Here is an 18,821-nt window from a genome sequence, read left to right on the forward strand (position 1 = left end):
CTTTTTTTTTTTACTTGCTTTAATTTGCAGGCTTTTGAATAAGATTATATTTTTTACATTTTAAAAAGAAGGAAAACTTGTGTATTTTTAAAGTGCAAGAAATTAATGTGAGAGACACCAAAGATTGATGTGTTATTTTTGATCAAAATGAGCTTTTAATCTCTGAGAAACACTGTCATTCAATAATAACAGGAGATTTACGAATAAATCAAAGTGTTTTGGCAAACTACGTGTGTTTCTTTCTTGAGTAGATTAAAAATCACAGGCTGCGTGTTGGTGGAGTGGTGAGTGAAGGAAGCTTCTGGATAAAATTGCAATGTGGACGTTCTGTGGGGAGTTTGCATGTTCCTGTTCGTCTGCTTTCTTCGGGTACTTTAGCCTCTTTGCAGAGTCCAAAGTCACGCACGTTAGGTTAACTATTGAGTCTAAATTAGCTATGGATGGTTTATGAAGTGCTGTATGAAGATACGGTTAGAATGTGATTTATAGTCTAAATTTAATCTAATTAGGACTGCAGGGCCAGGTGCATCTCTCAGGGGTCAGGTCTTTGCTAGATTTTGTTTTTTCATTTTTAAAGACTATTTTAAACTGTTAATCTGCTATATATATTTTTAGGCCAGCTGGTTTCTTCCTTTGTCCTCTAATTGAGAGATTTCACAAGTTTTCAGGCAATAGTCCTTTGGGAAAAATACAAAAATTTTATGCAATGAAACGGTATTGGGCTGCTAATAATGAAGTGCCTGAAGATACCATTTAAAATTGTTTCTTTTCCGAGTTGTCTGTATAAGTATGTATAAGACACACGACTGTTTCATCACTTGGGTTAGGTTCCTTTTTTATGCTTGAATGGTTCATAGGTCAGTGTTAAGCTTTCAGCAAAAAAACAACAACAACAAAAAAAACCCCACCTAGCCTCAAGGTTTTCTGTTTCAAAATGATACAAGAAAGTCTGGCTTCTTGGAGGCAAAATATAAACAACTGAGGGGTGGCCTGTGACCTTTGCACAGTACTGTAGCTAATCGAAAGCATTTTTATTTAAATGATTTATTTACAGGCTTTCATTGTTACTGTTTGATGCCAGAAATGCAATTTGATTCGGTAAAACTACTTTTGTTTGTGAGCGCCTGCAACATCACGTGTTTATCTGAACAAACTGGAACATGATACAATCTATGTGTTCATTTTAAACAAAAACATCTAAGGACTTGCACAGAGAACCACAGAATGAAGTTACACCCCAAGTATCAATTTGCACAAACTGCTTCAGAGCAGATTTTATGTGCCTAAATGTACTGAGGATGTCTTTAAATCTTGAGAAAGAGGAATAAAATGTCATGGTGATAAAACTTAATTTAACTCAAATTATGGTTGATGCTGTCTGTCAGTTTATACTATTTATTGCCACAGAGAATCGAAAACAGAAGTAATAGAAATTACTTTGCATTATCAGGAAATACATTTATAAAATGTAACCCATTAATCTTGGCCTTTGAAAAGAGTTAAATCAGCTTTTACTCAGGGTTTAATTAAGTCAAGCTTTCTTACTTCATAGAGGTGAATCCTACAATAGGTATAGTAGCACCAGACCCCGTAGGTAATGACAGACAGGTCAGTGTTAGTCAGTGTTGCCAGGATTCAAAAGAAAGCAACCCTCCACCTGTGGCACACACTTCCTGAAAACCAGAGGCTGGGTGATCTTGGCTCGTTTTAATAGGAGTTTAAATTTTGCTTGCTGTGACTTTTTTCTTGTTATACTGACCACTCAAAGAAATTTAGACTATAAATCACATTCTAACCGTATCTTCATACAGCACTTCATAAACTATCCATAGCTAATTTAGACTCAATAGTTAACCTAACATGCGTGACTTTGGACTCTGCAAAGAGGCTAAAGTACCCGAAGAAAGCAGGCGAACAGGAACATGCAAACTCCCCACAGAACGTCCACACTGCGATTTCATCCAGAAGCTTCCTTCACTCACCACTCCACCAACAGTCTATCCATCAGACTGAAAATCACCAACAGCAGGTCAACTGCAATCATGTGAGTCATTAAGGGTCACAGCAGCAGCCAACGTGTCATGAAAAGAGGCAATGACATTCACTTTGACACTTTAACCAGAGGGAAACAGATTAACAGATGATCAACAGTGTTGTTCCCTGTGTGGCTGATTTCTCAGAGAAACTCAGGTGGATAGATAACTTGGAGAACGAGAAACAAGGGAAAGAAGTTAAACACAGATGAAGATAATTAGGACAATCACAAAGGAGGAAGTAAAACTAACACAGAGCATCAAAGTGAAGTATTAAAACATGAAGATTAAAACAGACTCACTGAGATAGAACAGGAGGACAGTAAAACTGATACAGAAAGGCAGAAGGAAGAACTGATAGGGGCTGCATACTCCACAGAAACGAAATCGTGAGTCTAATAAGTAAATTAAAGTAAATATTAGTAAAGTAAAATTAAGTAAATTAAAACTAGAATCAACCAAAAACCTCAATCCTAGCAATAATTTAAAATTAAAATGATTCCAACAGCAGTAAAAGAAAACAGAAGTCAAAACGTAACGATAATAAACACATCTAAAGCGTCGATGAACATACCACAAAACCCCTCATGACATGCAGTAACACATTACAAGTTGCTACTGTCTAAATGAGCTTTTACATTGCAGTCTTGTATGCTATCGCCGCAGGTCCAAGCTGTTCTGTTCGCATACGATGGCTGACAGGATGCAGAGGGTAGTGTCTTGTCGTGTGAGAAACGTACTTCCACTCTGCTGTGGTTTTTACCCCATAAAAGCTGTCCAGAGTTACTTCTGTTTCATGTGTGAATTTAGTGGTTAGATTTAATAGTTATTTGCTCTGAGAAAAGAACTGCTGTATCATAACAGTACCCAAGCTGAATAACTGAGCAATAACTGAGGTTCAAACAATATGATAAATAATTATAAATAGTTATTTATATTACTATAACTAACTTTGAATTCAAAGTTATTTATAGTAATAGGACGCTGCTACTTCTGTGTATCAACCTGAACTTACTGAATGAAAAGCTCCATATGGCTTATGTAACCTTTCAGACATGCTATATTTTTCCACACATTACGTATTACTTTGATGGTACTTTTAACATGTCAGATGGTTAGATTTCTCTAGAGTGAACAGCTGCTTAACAATTAACAAGTTATTTATATTAGATAGGATATTTCTGTATATATATCTTCTGTAAGCTCGATTCCACCACCTGGCCGGGGCCTTTCTGTGGGGAGTTTGCAGGTTCTCCACGTGTTTGCGTGGGTTGTCGCCGGCTTCCTCCCACAGTCCAAAGACCTGCAGTTAGTGAGGTTAGGTTAATTGGTAATTCTAAAGTAGCAATAGGTGTGGATGTGCATCTCTCTATGTGTTAGCCCTGCGACAGGCTGGCGACCTGTCCAGGGTGTACCCTGCCTCTCACTTTCTGGCAGCTGGGATAGGCTCCAGCCCCACCCTGTGACCCTTACAAGGATAAGCATAAGAGGCTGGATGGATGGATATTTTCTGTATATTATTATTGCTAGCACATGCCCATACTACATTAGTGTTGGGCCTTTTTGCACTGATGAATAGGAGCGGTAGATTTTAATAATATGTTTTTAAACATTTGCCCGTTGATGACATAAATTAGATGTGGATATAAAGGAGATGTTTTTGTCGTAAAATGAAAATAGTACAATATGTACAATAAGGTGTTAAAGGTGCATAAAGGCTAAAAACAAGTAATTTTCATCTGTTGTTAGGTGGCTGCAGGGCAATGAGATGACATCATAATACAGCATGCATAATTCAACTTCTGTGAATACAAATTAAATGTTACTGTCACGAAATAATAATAGTATAAAGGATAAATGCTCAATACTGATCATTTTTCCTCATTGCTGATTGGCTGCGAGGCAACATTTTGATGTCATACTATCTGCAATAGATAAGAACCTTCAGAGGCCTTTTTGGATGTACTTTTGGTTGCTCCAGTCCTGACCCTGTGGGATGAGTTAGCTATCAAAGACACACAGATTTTATTTATTATAACAAGATCAGAAAATATTTTGTTAACCAGTTTAATAAACATTTTCACATATAAAAATCATGAATATTTTACAGGTTAAGCTATAAGGGTCAAGGCTTGTTTTTAATCATCTTGGTTTGGCAGCTCCTTTGATCGCTGTTGAAAGTTATTGATTCTATAAAAATTGCAGCATATATCTAAAGTCACTTTTTTGTATGGTTTTTCATATAAAATCATTGTTCACTAGCAAGAGGGAAGAATTGAGGCTTGATTAGCACTGTGTTGCTGCTACAAGGTGGCAGAGATCCTCAGTGGCCATTGTTGCAGAACAAGACCAGAAAATTGCACCACACAGTCTGTCTCAAGAAGTTTCTTAACTGTGTTGAATCTGTTGACTTTGTGGAGTTTGTGGAGAGTTCAGCTTGATTTTACAGAGAAACAAATATTCACTTTCATATCAACATCTCTTCCTAGTTAGGAATTACTGATTAACCCATGAGACTGTATTCTGGCGTGCTCCACTTCAGAAGGACACTGCAATACAAACCAACAACAAAGCTGAATTTTAGTTATGAATAGTTCATATGAGTGGCTGCCCCACAGTTAGATCTAACATGTGTTATAGATATCAGACTACTCAAAGAAATCAACACATGGACACAGCAAGGGCCTAGTCAAGTTAATCTTGTCTCCCTATTCAGTTGTGGCTCTCTTCCCATTTTATTGTGTTGACTGTTCTTTTCTGTATCTTGTGCCTAGATTAGTTTACTCCACAGTCATTATGTCAGTAATTCCTAGTTGAGTTCTCACCCATTTGAGATCCACTTGTCTTCCCTTTTCCTTTTTTTTAAATAATTTTTTGTCTTCTCCCTCATGCTCTTTATAATGTGTCTTTTCATTTTTTTTAAACAATGTATTTGCATGTTTTTCTTTTTCTGTTGCCCTTTAAGCATAATTTTTGACCTAAACAGTTCCAGATAAAGTTTGAATGACTACTGTCTCCTTGCCGAAAGATATGAAAACAATATCATGGTGTGCAGAAAGCTTCTTGCTAGCATCTTAGCATCTTGTCAGAGTGAACACACAGTGGATACAGGACATGGACTCATGAAGCACATGGTGACAGTTACAGCTTTTTAATAAAGTAATGCAACTAATATTTTAACAGCATGAAGGTGTTCCTCCAGTGTAACTCTTTTTGGTGTACTGCCTACATGTTCACTGACATACCAGCTACCATCCTTTGGTTTCAAAAAGGGTGTAACAGTCAACCTCAACATAATGATGAGTCATGAACCAAAACAGGTTTGTAGGACTGGATCACAAAAAAATTGCAAAGCATGTATCCTTGGCTGTTTAACAGAAAAAGACACAAATTACAGTATTTTTACTCAAGCTACCCTACATCCATTTAGGCCTGTAAAACAGATAAATTCATACTACATAAACATTTTCTCTTTCATGGTTAAAGAACAAAACAAAAACAAAACAACCTGACAGTAAACGTAGCCAATAAAGAATAGCACATAAATTGTGCCCTAAAGCTAATTATACAAATTATACAAATAATAAGAAAAACAATGTGAATGCTAATACTGAATATTTGCTTCCTTAGTCAGCTGTCTTACATTCATTTTGGGAAATGTATTTGTATTCCTTGGCAAAAAGTGTGCATGAGGATTTCACTCATGCATCAAGTATGCAGCTAAAGCCAAGAAAACGTTAGCAGTTTGATTATGACAACTAGAAACTGGGAAATCTGCTAACACTTACCTCTACTCGTCAATATTTAATAGATTTAATCTAGGTGTGTTAAATCTTTGCACAAACATAAAAAACTGTTTTGCACAATTGCTATGAATAGCGCCTGTGACACTGCACAGATGTGTAAGTTGAACTGATAAACTGTGGTTTCATCAGCAACTACTGATGATGGCGCATCATTATCTATAGCAAGTTTAGCTGGCCTTTCTGCTGCTTCTAGTTTCATACTTAATGGCAAAGAGAACTGAGTTATTATAATGTGTTCTTTTGCAAATTACTCGGGTGTCATGTTACTTTGTCTTTTGCTGCAACTTTGCTCACTTTGTCACTTGCGGCATTTTCACACCTATAGGTGTTTGACTCTGGTCTGCATCACTTTTTTTCACATTTGTTTTTTTTTTCACACAGAAAAAACCTCTAAATGAACTCCAAGAGAAATATAATATTCTGCTTGTAAAACACTCTTAAATGTGATTTGGATCAGCTAGCATCTATGCATTCCTAACTCCACACCATCAAGCTAGGCAAAACTTTGTTCCCATTTCACTTAATGTGTGCCAGCACTGAAGATGATTTGTCCTATAATGTAGCTATTTACACTGATGCAGCCTGGAAGCTGACTGATCATTCTCCTGGCTATTAGCTAACGTGGGGCTAAAAAGAGGTGCAGTCACTGCTGAGGAGTTTGAAACTGAATTAATGTGAGTACTAGTCCCTACTGCCATTGGAGCAGTAGCTGCAGGGTGAAAATGGACATCAACAGCTACTGTGGTGAGGCCCATAGAGACGTTGTGAGACAGCAACAGTGGAGGGTTGCCATGTGAGATGCTGAGACTGTGGTGGATAGGTGCAACGCATGGCTCAGCACTCTGCAGTGTTAAAGAAGAGTGCACGCTTTCCTCCCGCCTGGATGGTGGTGATGGGGAAGGAGAACGGGAGATTAAGGGTGAGGGAGGAGGCAATGTGTCCTGGCATGGGCTTTGGTTGTCTCCTCTGTTACTGGTCCAATCCTCTGTACAGTGCACCTGAATGCTGGGCTGGGACAAACTGCACCCTTTCTCCTCCTCCAGAGAAGGATCAATCTGAAAGTAGAGAGGATTTGTTATTAATAACATAAGAGAAAAATGTTTAAAATGCATTGAAATCATTACACTGTTGCTACATTGTTATCTTTAAAGACAACTCTGATGATTGAGCATTTTATTACTATAAGGCTGTTGGTTTAGTCCTTGCATGTGGCCGTTTAAATTAAATGGAGACATCAGCACTGTTTTCAGTGCAGTACTTTATTTTTATTATCTTAATGGTTTGTTCTTTTTATTAAACTGTGCAAACTGTGACCGTTTGTACACTTATATAGGGTTTTAGCTCCCCCTATAGGTTATATACTATGCCACAGTTGTTAGTTAAATAAACAAAGCTGGATATGCTGTTTTCATAACTAAATATAATAATTTCTAATATTTATCATTAACAATGTGACCCATCCAACCATCCTCTTCCAGTTATCCAGGCTGGAGGGAGTGGGTGGAGATGAGTTTCAGGGGTGATTTGTGACAGAAGGATCGCAGCAAGGGGCAGCAATCAGGTTTTTTATCTTCTATGTAAAGCACATGTGCTATTTAAATGAAAATTATCATTGCCAAGAGGGAAAGCACTGACAAAAAGACAAGAGGCAGAGCAAGAGGTGGTAGACGTGAAGATGCTCAAATTTTGACTGAGAGTGACCAGGACAAAATTAGAAATGAGTATATTGGAGGGACAGCTCAGGTTGACCAGTTTGGAGACAAAGTTAGAGAGGGTAGGGTGAGATAGTTTGGATATGTGCAGAGGAAGGATAGTCAATATAGTAAGCAAATATGTTAGTCTTTTATGTTAATATGGAGCTGCCAGGCAGGAAGAAAAGGGGAAGACCCTAGAGAAAATTCATGGAGGTAGAGAAAGAGAACATAAAGAGGGTTGGAGGATGTAAGGGATGGGCTGAGATAGAGGCAGATGATCTGCTGTGTTGACCGCCTAAGAAGTCCAAAGAAGAAGAAGACTCATCAGTGGTTGTTCTGGACCCTATCCCAGCTGTCACAGGGTGAGAGGTGGGGCACACCTTGGATAGGTCACCAGTCTATCAGAAGGTCACCAGTCCATCAGAAGGCTATCACGCATGTCTGTGAACTGTGGAAGGAAGCCGGAGAACATGCACACTCCAAGATCCACACAGAAAGGCTGTTGATGTGGCTCGGTGGATTCAATCCCAGGACCTTCTTGCTGGGACAATGGTGCTGACGACCATACTATTGTGTTGCCTCAATAAATTTGTAACTTTCTTAACTTCCCCTTAAACACGGATAAAAATCTCTGGATACATTTTTTTATGGTAAAGTGTTTCTGTGTTACCAGACCTTGGTGTCAAGAATAGGCTCAGGGTACGTCTCTACAGTGACTGAGTGGTTGTCCAGAGAGCGCTGGGTATCCTCTTGTAGTTCATCAAACGTGCGCTCCATCTGCACCGTAACCAGGCTGGGCCCTGGGGGTCTGGCTCTGGTTTCTGATGTGTTGGGGCTCTGTTCAATCACTCCAACACAGTCATCATCTTCAAACGCTCTGCATAAGACATACAACACTTGGTATTAGAATGTAGAAAGATGGGTTGTGAAGGCTAATTTATTTTTCTATTCTGAGAAGTCGAGTACCTGTTTTCATACGTACGTCCTGCAGCTCGACGTTCAGCTTGTCGTATGGGAACACCTAAATTCCTCTGAGCTGTCAAAGACATGTAATGTGGTTTTGACGTAATAATAAAAAGTAACATTTGGGTTAAAATGCTCTACATATGTGCTTTCTGGTAGAGTGACACAAGTGGATCAATTACCTGTTTAAAATAAAGCTAATTTAGCTTACCTTGGCAAAAAGATATAAGAGGTAACCAGACTGTGTTCAGTGTTAAAAATTCATCTGAAAGCACATGTAGAGCTCAGTTATTATTATGTTATATCATTTTTGTTTGAGCCAAGTATATATGGAAAACCTGCAGTTCTTTAAATGGCCACTTGAGGATTGCTCTTTAAGCGAGTTAATTCATAAACAAGTCAATGTTAAAATGCCCAATGTATTGAAAGTCAAAATACAAATGTTCACTTCCTGGTTTTACTCTCTATAGTTTAATTATAGTTTAATTTTACTAGCCAAACCTAGCACTCTAATACACAGTTAATTACAACTTGTTACACTAGCACCTCACTTGCTAGCCAGTGCAGTGTTGGTTAATAACTTTCTATCAATTCCATCAAGATCCATCCTCTTTCACTTATCCAATTCAGGGTCGAGTGTGGGCTGGAGTCTATCCCAGCTACCATAGGGTGAGAGGTGGGGTACTGCCTGGACAGATCACCAGACTGTTGCAGCCTCACCACCCCAATCATTTAGATTTTGCCAAAATATGGTCATGATTTTAGGAAAACCAAAACACTAGCATTTCATGCAGGGCGGATTGCTGACCTGCTCGGCTTGTTGGTGCGGGTTCATTCTTTTGTACCACAGAATAGAAGGTAACAGTGATAAAGATGAAAGCCAAAGATACACCCACTCCCACCACAATGGGGATGTCATGTTTTTCCAGCACAGGCAGCCATGATGGTGATTGCTGCTTCACTCTGAAATGGAGAAGATAGTGACTTATTGATGTTTTATTACTTTTATTCCCTAAATGTAATAAACTCGGGTGAAATATTTATCAATCTATCATCTTTTTATTTTGCCTACCTGGGATCATTGCTAGTCATGGGTGACTGGGAAGTGTTCCTTTTCAACCAGTCTGTGAGCTCTGGCTGAACTGGATGACTTTCATGAGTAGTATTCAGCCAATGTGACCCGTTGACCTGTTGGACTACCTCAGGGTCTAACAATGAAGGATGGAGTGCCTGATCGGAAGGGTTGATGGTGGAGAATGGAAGCTGTGAATTTTGTGTTGGAGATGATTCAGGTTGGGTTTGAGAAAGTTTGGAACTGGCTGAAGGTGTTGTTGTTGAAAGATGAATTTCGGATATTGGAGGCTTGGGGATTAAAGAAGATGGAAGTTCTGTTGAAGGCAGATTATACTGAATTGTAGAAAGCTCAAGATGAAACTTTGGTAAAAAACTTAAGGTAGAGGAGTATTGAGGATCAGTTTGAGTTGTTTGTGAGAGGGTTGGTGAAGGTTGCAAAGGCTGAAATGATGATGTTTTGTAGGCAACTGTCAGGGTGACTGAATCGGAGTGTCTCATCTTAGCGTGGGTAACAGGATTTGGTGTCGGAGTTGTCATGAAGGGGTCCGATTTTAGAAAGCCAAAAGGTCCAGTAGCACGTAGCTGAGATGGTTGCTGAGTTACTGATGTCTCTGCAATTTGATTAACTTGAGGCACAGAATGGTCCTGAGAACTGGGCACTATAAACAACTTGTTACTGGCTGAATGCTGAAATTTTGATGGCATTTGTCTCAAATGGGATTGACTTTCACTGAATGGATGCTGGGTTTCGACCAACACTCCACTGGTTACTTCAGGTGCCAGGCTCTGTGTTGCAGCTGGTTCACTGTGTGAAATAAAATGTGGTTTAATGGTCATTGGTACTTGGGTGTGTAGAGGTTCTGATTGGAGGTTCAGATGAAGAGGAGGCTTGATCTGACTGAGTAACGACTGGGTGGAATTGGTTGTTGGCTGTTTCAAATGGTGATGTAAAACATGGGCAACCGTCCTCAATGGCATATTTAGCTCAGCCCCGGCTTTTCTTAAAAATGTTGGAAGTGTAGTTGCACTGTCCGGGTTGGTACCTGTAAATATTAAAAAAAGAATTTATGCTTTATTTTCAATATTCAATATAAAATTCAATATTCTTGACCAGTTGGTAAGTGGTTGTGCCAAAAAACCTCCTTGTGATCACTTTGGTCGCTAGTAGATTGCTGCTTTCACCCATAGTTTTTTGAAAAGCTTTGGGGTCAAAGCTGTGCCTTACAGCTCCAACCAGCACGTTTCAAAAGACAATACTTTTATTTTCAATTCAATTCAATTCAATTCAATTTTATTTGCATAGCACCAAATCACAACTACAGTCGCCTCAAGGCACTCTATGTTGTAAGGTAGACCCTACAATAATATATACAGAGAAAAATCTAACAATCTTATGAACCCCTATGAGCAAGCACTTTGGAGACAGTGGGAAGGAAAAACTCCCTTATAACAGGAAGTAACCTCCATTTGTGTCACACTGTTTCAGTACTGCTTGGTGAGTGATGGTGAAAAAGTTGGTGTCTCCCATGCAAACTCCAGCTGACCACAGCAATCTGCTGGCAACCAAAGTAATTGCAACAAGGTTTTCATTGAGGATCTGAATCCCTCTTTGTGACCAATTTTACCTAGCAACTGCCAGCAACCACTAAAAACTTCCAAAAACCACTCACCAGCTGATCTGAGAATACACATTTTTCCTTAGTGACCTGTGGTTGCCAGGGGTAGTCACTGACTTGTCTCTAGGCCTGTATGACTGAGACCTTACCACTGCTTTCAGCCATATTCATTTTACCTTATAACCTTATAGCACCGTGTTTTAGCTTGTTAACTTGTAACTCTATATTTGTTATGTTAAATGACCTACACAACACATGACTGGAGCTAAGTTGTTTTTTTTAATACATACATGATGTCTCATTATGCTTTTCCTGTACATGTGGATAACGTGTTGTTTTAAAGCGCTGCTCGGCTACTGAGTCGCTCCACTTGGAAGCTGGACGTTGTTCATTATCACTGGTGCTCTAAAAAATATTCAAAACACTGATTATTTTCAGAGGAGACACATTTGACACAGTCAAAAATGAATAAGTCCATAGACCAAATAATAAACAGGGGTAAACAATGCATGACCATCACATGATCTGTGCGAAAAAAATGCACTTAGAGAATTTGCAGCTTCTACACTGGAACTGCTAATGAAAATAAAACCAAGGTCTAGCAAAATGATTTGAGAACAAAATACACAAGCAAAGACTTCCACATCCTCAATACTCACAGCAGACAAAACCAGTCTTGTCCGTCTCCCTATATCAGAAGGTCGATCTTCAGCATAAGACAAAGGATGACATGAAAGAGAATCAACAAGCAAATGACACTTGGGTATATGGGGTCAAAGAAGTATTTTGTTGTTTAAGTATGCACTGTGTGATTGCAGAACTTCACCCACTCTAAATGACCAGAAGACAGTTGCGAATTCCCCTGAGAGAAGTATCTGAGTGACCCACATTTATTATACTGATCCAAAAATACACTGATAGTCATGAAAAACATCTCAATGTCCTGAAAAAACTAGTCTGACCCCTCACAAAGCCTTGATCTCAACACATTGGAGTCTGTCACTTCAATTAAATTGCCAAATTGTTCATACATTTTACATCCTCATTTTTGTTCATAGAGCTTTACCATTGTATACCAAATGCAGGTATGATTTTAGTAATATTGCCACTGAGAAGAAATAACATGAGGTGGTAAATCAACACACCTGTGATGATGAGGATCATCCGTTTCTGATGTCGTCCTGCTCGGTTCTCAGCAGTGCAGTAATACTCTCCTGCATCAGAGTACTGCACACTGGAAATATACAGGGACCCATCTTCTGCAGGCCAGAAGACCAAACATTATAAAACACAAAGAGCTGAGATCTCACATACCGTTTAGAAATTAGAAAAAAAAATTCTGTATACTTCCATCTCTGCCAAGAATGCTACTTATTTTAAATGCTGAAAACAACAATGATGGACCTGGTGATTAAAATAAATGCTGAGGAAGTTCAAGCTGCAGCAACACTTGTGGTATATAGAACAACTCTACTGCTTGACTGGATCTGTGGCCTTAATCAGGGTCATCAAGCAATAAAGTTGTTCTATGTGTTACATTAACTTATTCAGATTTTATTCTCTTCTACATACCTATGAAGTAGGGGACGTTGTGCCTGAAACGATTACTCTGTTTTCATGATGAAAAGTAATGCAGAATGACTCCAGACAAACTAGACTCACCATCTATGTGTCTGCCTTCGGTGGTACTGATAGGGGACTGTGGCTCTGTTCTGCCCCTCGTCCAGGTGTATGTGATAGGGAGAATCCCCATTGCTCTGCAGGGCAGGACCACTAAAGTCCCAATTGTGTAGGTCACCTGATCTTTAAAGACCACTATTAAAGGGCTCACTGGCCCAAGCAGAGGGGAAAATTGAAAAGACAATATCAAAAAAGTCACATAAAGCTCATAGAAGTGCCTTAAAGAAATAACACATACAAGAACTGTTCCCCTATAAAGATTTTAGTAACTATGTAAAATTTTGAGGACACAGTATGTTCTGCTACCGGGACTATGACTCTTTAGAATGATTTTATGAAACTAGCAATGTGTGCAGATGGCAAATAAAATGACAATTTCATTCAAATGGTCTGTTACTTTGATTACGTTTGCAAGACTGGATTTCAAGGTGATCTCCATGTCCTTTAATTTCAAATTTGTAAGACGTTTGTACTACACAAGAAGAATTTCTCATTTTCTTTCCTGTGTATAATTCAGTTCTTTTAGAAGGACCCTGGATCAAAGGCTTGGGTGCGTGCATGTACTTTTCTATAATAGCAACAGGTTTTTTCTTTTCTTTTCTTTAATGCATTTCAGCTTAATACCTATTAGATAAGTATTCATGATTTTTCATTTTTGCAGCCTAGTTTTCCTGCACTCTCAAAACAACACAATACAGCTGACATGTTAAAATGAATGATCACACACACTTGTTGATCTGCCAATGAGGACCACACCCATGCTTTGATAATATTATGTACACTATATGAAGATACCTTATAGGGAATTACAAATTCACTGCAACTTAAAAGCAATGTTAAATAGGGGCAAAAAGCAGAGGGACAACAATCCCTTTGCCTTCCTGGCTAGAGTTTGCTTTTTTTAGTACACTTATCAGTGGGTCAGACCAAACTCATATCTAAATCCTCACCTTCATTATGATCTAAAAGGTTTGCATTAGCAAGAACATACCTGTCGTCATACCTAGTATTGAACCAACATCTAAAGTGTATAAATCCTCCTGACTTGACTTTGACACGTCTATTGATCTGAGGAGTAAATACATTGCAAAAGGAGCAAGGTTTAAAATTTACCAGCAACTCTCAGGAGTGCTGTGCCATGGCTTTGTCCCAGTGTGTTGGACGCCTCGCACACATACACCCCCTCATCGTAGCTCCGGGCTGACTGGATGTAGAGAGTGGCATTTCTCTGTCTGAATAGGAAACATGAAAGCTGCCATATATTATGAACTGCTTGTGTATGAAATTTTAAAAAAGTCAGAACACTGTAACTTACCCCAGTGCAATTTTGCCTCCTGTCTGCTTGGTGTGGCCTCTTTTCATCCAGCTGATGGACGGTAAAGGGTGGCCAGACACCTGACATTCCAGCACCACCTGAGCACCCAAAGGCACCGTCAACACCTGGGGCCATAGCTTGACGGATGGAGGGGCTGCCAGGAAGGGAAAGCACTGTCTGGAATATTATTATGCACCTATACATATATATATACATGTATATATACATTTCCAGTGCGATAGTAAGGAGGGCTGCCAGATGTCATACCCAAAACAGTGAGTGTTGCTCGTCTCGAGGTAAGAGATCTTTGAAGATGGGTGTTTGAGGCCCTGCAGAAGTAGCTGCCACTATCGTGCTCCTGCACACTACAGAGAAAATTATGAAAAGGGTCAGCAGAGCTTTTAAAAACAAAAATCAGCTGCCTGGAGCTGTATTTACAGGCACAATTTTATAACTCTATGACTTCATGTTAAGCGCTAAACATACCGTAAACAATGCAAATGAACTAAAGTAAACCATTTTACAAGTTTTGGCCCAACTAGTTTTAATTTATACACAATTCTTGTGTTATATTTAATTTATCTAGTCATATAGTAATGAGGCATGAACAATAAAGACCTGTGGATGAAGAGGTCTCCACTGGGCAGCATTGTTACATTTTCAGTGGGAGTGAGAAGCCGGTTGTTTTTAAACCAGGACACCTGCGCTGCTGGTCTGCTGTACGGAGGCCTACAGGTTACCGTAACATTTTTGCCGCTCTTCACCGTTAGATTTGTGGGCTGCTGCACGAAACTCCAGTCCATTTCTGTAAACACAAAATGTAAATCACTAATAATTTTGGACACCTGCTCTTATTGGATTTTGCTGATTTTTACAGCATGGAATCTGCTGAAGCAAAAACCTAAACGGTTTTAACAAAGCAATTCACTTGGTTGAGTTAAACAGTTCAGAGTTTACAATACCAGCTGGAAGTAGGAAGGCTGGCTGCGACCTGATTGTCTCTTTCTGGTTTGATGCTTCACAGTGATACGAGCCCTCATGCTCCTTGCTCACATTTCTGGAGAAGACAAACACAAAAAATATTTTAAATGTAATTTTAACATTTATGGATTCTTTTTGATTTTGTTTGGGTTTTTTTTCTTCTTCTTAGACTCATGTGCAGCCAGTTTAGAAACACTAATTAATATTTGAACTGTGGGAGGAAGCCAGAGTTCCTGGAGGGAACCCCCCAGTGGCAGATTCAAACACAACAGGGAATACAGAATATTTATAGAAATGTCTTCTTTCTCTAAAACACCCAATCTTTATCCTTCCTTCTTTTATGCACCAGTAAGAACCAGAAACTATTATATTTGTACCAGAAGAAAAAAGACAAAATCTTTGACTGTATTATCAACTGTCAACCACAGTTGGAGTTGAACAATAAAGAATTAATATTCCTGTTCTGCCATGCAGTGTTGGACCTGAATGTGAGCAGCTGTCCATTGTTTTGGAGGCTGAACGAGCCGGAGCAGTTTATCAGGAGGCACCCGTCTTTGAACCAGTGCACCATGGGAACAGGGAAGCCGAGAACACTGCAGTGCATGGAGACTTCAGTTCCTATAGCAACAGTGATGTTGTCAGGGCCCTGGATGAACTGCAGCCTCCGAGGGACCCCTGCAAGGCGGACAGTCACAGTAAGATACTAACCCTCTGCAAACACACACAAGTATGATAAATTAGTTTAGTTTTGTTTTTTTTTAATTAAAGCAGTATTTTTGTTAAAACCAGAGAGCTCAGGATTTATATTTAATAAACTCTCTTGGATCAGCTGCAATTTGAAAATTTGTCAATGTGAATTAAAGAAAAAGCCTCACCCTGCACAGTAAGTCTGGCTTGTCTGCTCTTCTTGCTGATGTTCAGTGAAGGATTGTGTGTGACACAAACGTAAACCCCTTCGTCTTCTAATGTTACGTTGAAAAGATGAAGAGTGCCTGACGTTTTCTTCTGGTGGCCACCTCCATATTCACCCTGAGCAGGATGACACATATAGTATGGAAAATATGTCCAATATCAAAGTTAAAAGAAACAACGTGTATTTTTCTGTTTTATTTTTGCCCTGAGTGAAATAAAAAGTGGTTTTTTTTTCTCATGAGGCTTTCAGAGTCTCCTTGAGGTTTGTGAGTTCTTCAAATCAATTTCTATTTGTAAGGTTGCCCAGCATTTAAGTCAGCACTGTGTTCTGTGTACAAGCTCTCCAGACAGAAAATTTTGCCTCTACAAAAAAGTTGCTATAGCAGTTTCAATAAATGCTGTTTTAAAAAAAAGAAAAAGAAAAATCAGGGTAATCAAACTCCTAATCAATTGGGGTTTTTTATATAATGAAGACACCCAAGAGAGAAACTACAGCCTGATCTGATTATAGTAGTTTCCAGCAGTGCAGGTGGATGCCTTACACATGAAATTTATTTCCAACCATCAAGTTGAGGCTCAAACAATGACTGGAAACTGTTAAAAACATGAATTTGAGAATGAAATTGGCCTTTCTTTAGCTTGGATTTCTCTAAACTGCAGAAGAAATGCAAAGTGTAAAAACTGTTCTCCATGCTATGCCTGATTATTGTCTTGGAGTCTAATGGAGACTGTTACTACATTAATATCTACCAGATATATTTACTGCTTTTTGTCCTACTCTGCAAGAAAGTAGTCTTTGATGCCCTTCTAAAATCTGAAGTTGTTTTTTTTACCTGAATCTGTCTACCTCTTGTGACCACCTTTCCATCTTTGAGCCATGTGATGCTTGCAGGAGGGGAACTCTCCCCTGATACACACCGGAGGAAAACTCCCTCTCCTTCTCTGACTGTCTGGTCCTGCGGACTGAAGAAAACATCCTCCAAACCTGGAACACACACAGTGTATCCATTCAGTGTGCTTTGAATATGTTATTCAATATTTTATCCAGCACTAGTGGAAGTATTCAAAATATTTACTTAAGTAAAAGTATTGATATTACAGATATGGTCAGGTGAATGTTAAAACTAAAACTTAACTTAAACTAAAACTGTTAAGCCTGTATCATCAGTTTGATATAAATGATGTGTTCATGTTGTTTTGCAGGAGACACCAACTAATGGTTATTTTCTTACTTGAATAGTAATAAATTGATAATTTGCTGATATATTTCTTCAATCAGCAAATACAGATGATAATATGTGAGCAACTTATCAATTTTACCCACAGCTGATAGTATCACTGTTGCTGAACCAGAAGTTAAAGCTTTAGTTTATTAGCAATTTCAATATTTGAACAGGATGGTAAAGGCATCTTCTTTAAGAAACCAGAACTATAATTATTATTATTAGTAGTAGTAGTTTTATTATTAGTATATACATTTAAGAGTATATTCTCATGAGAGAATATGTCAGTTGTATGATTGTTTCCTTTTTTTGTTTAAAAGTTTAAAAGCCATTATAAATGTAGTGTAATAAAACATACAAATAATCCTCTGGAAGAAGCATAAGTGTAAAGTGCCATAACAGGCTACAGCACAAGTACATCTAAGCTTTACTTAAGCACAGTGCTACCACATTTCAACATTTTAATAAAAAAATGGTCATTTTTTAAATTTAGTGGCATTTTTATTGACCAACAACGCTTCTTTTGACTTATCTCGTGGCCGAACTCAATAAAAACAAAAGAGTAGATGGACTCACCAAATTTGGATGAGACTGCCAAGCCAGACAGGATGAGTAAGCAAAGATGGGAAGTCATCTGTGGGAGCAAACAGATGGAGACACACACTTGCATCCTACTGCCGAGCTCCATGGGAGCCACTCGGAGACCAGCCTGCAGCTTCATCCATGGTATCAGCTGGAAGAGTGTGCACACATAAAGGAGCTCTTATTTCTCTTTACTTACTATCACTGATGGAGACTGCACATTTACTGGCAGCACTGAGGTGTGTGATCTTCGTTTGGCAACGGACACGCTAAAAAGGATCTTCAAAGCATCTCTGCAGCAGAGGCGATGCATGCTGTGTATCGCGAACTGCAAAGGGTTAAGTTTAAGGAGGAGACAGAAGCAAAACGTGACTATAAACGGTTATGTTGTTCTGAAGGGGTTTTTATCAGCTCTGTAGTGCTGTTGTTAAGCCACATGCAGACACATAAGAAAGCAATCAAATAGGTTTTTATAACTCAAAGTTATCAACCAGTAAACAATTTGGGGGGATGAGGGATGAGGTTCAGTTTGGATAAATATACTGACACAAAACTGAGTAAACCTACTCAGTTATATTAACATGGTGTAACTTTTATATTAATGTTGTCCTTTTGATTTAGTATTAAAATAATGACCCATTGTTAGACACAGTGGGTTAGCTCATACCCAAGACATCACTTACCATTAACAGGCAGTAGTACATAGCATCATATACTTCCAACTTTTAAATAACCAGGATATTTATTCATATTTTAAGGCTGTAATTCTCAGATTTTAAGTGTTCAATCTGATGTAAAAATATATGATAGTGTTCCAGAGATTCTCCACAGTGATATGACTTTTATTTTCATACACTACACACCACAAAGAGTGAACCTGGTGTTGCAGAGAACCGTTTCCAGTAAATATATTCAGCAGATTAATTTAAAATCCCTCCCTCT

At 38.7% G+C, this 18,821-nt stretch overlaps 1 protein-coding gene across 2 annotated transcripts; it reads right to left on the bottom strand.

Moving 5' to 3' along the window:
- Positions 1–5,691: 5,691 nt before the first annotated feature.
- LOC102782773 (uncharacterized) lies at positions 5,692–18,018 on the bottom strand. 2 transcript variants are annotated; one of them, XM_087848763.1, is made up of 19 exons: positions 17,874–18,018; positions 16,908–17,059; positions 16,038–16,191; positions 15,645–15,837; positions 15,144–15,238; positions 14,800–14,986; positions 14,449–14,546; positions 14,182–14,335; positions 13,980–14,098; positions 12,849–13,016; positions 12,332–12,445; positions 11,846–11,892; positions 11,477–11,591; positions 9,569–10,613; positions 9,305–9,459; positions 8,708–8,761; positions 8,500–8,569; positions 8,209–8,410; positions 5,692–6,894 (listed from the first exon to the last, which is right to left on the bottom strand). In XM_087848763.1, the coding sequence occupies exons 1-19, from the start codon at positions 18,016–18,018 to the stop codon at positions 6,403–6,405; spliced, it is 3,759 nt and encodes a 1,252-aa protein (XP_087704889.1). In that variant the 3' UTR covers positions 5,692–6,402. The 2 variants fall into 2 exon arrangements, with proteins under 2 accessions (XP_087704889.1, XP_035769307.2); XM_035913414.2 differs by lacking the exon at positions 8,708–8,761.
- Positions 18,019–18,821: the final 803 nt, after the last annotated feature.

The sequence above is a fragment of the Neolamprologus brichardi genome, chromosome 12, assembly GCF_056152115.1.
Source record: "Neolamprologus brichardi isolate AB-2024 chromosome 12, ASM5615211v1, whole genome shotgun sequence".
Lineage (NCBI taxonomy): Eukaryota > Metazoa > Chordata > Actinopteri > Cichliformes > Cichlidae > Neolamprologus > Neolamprologus brichardi.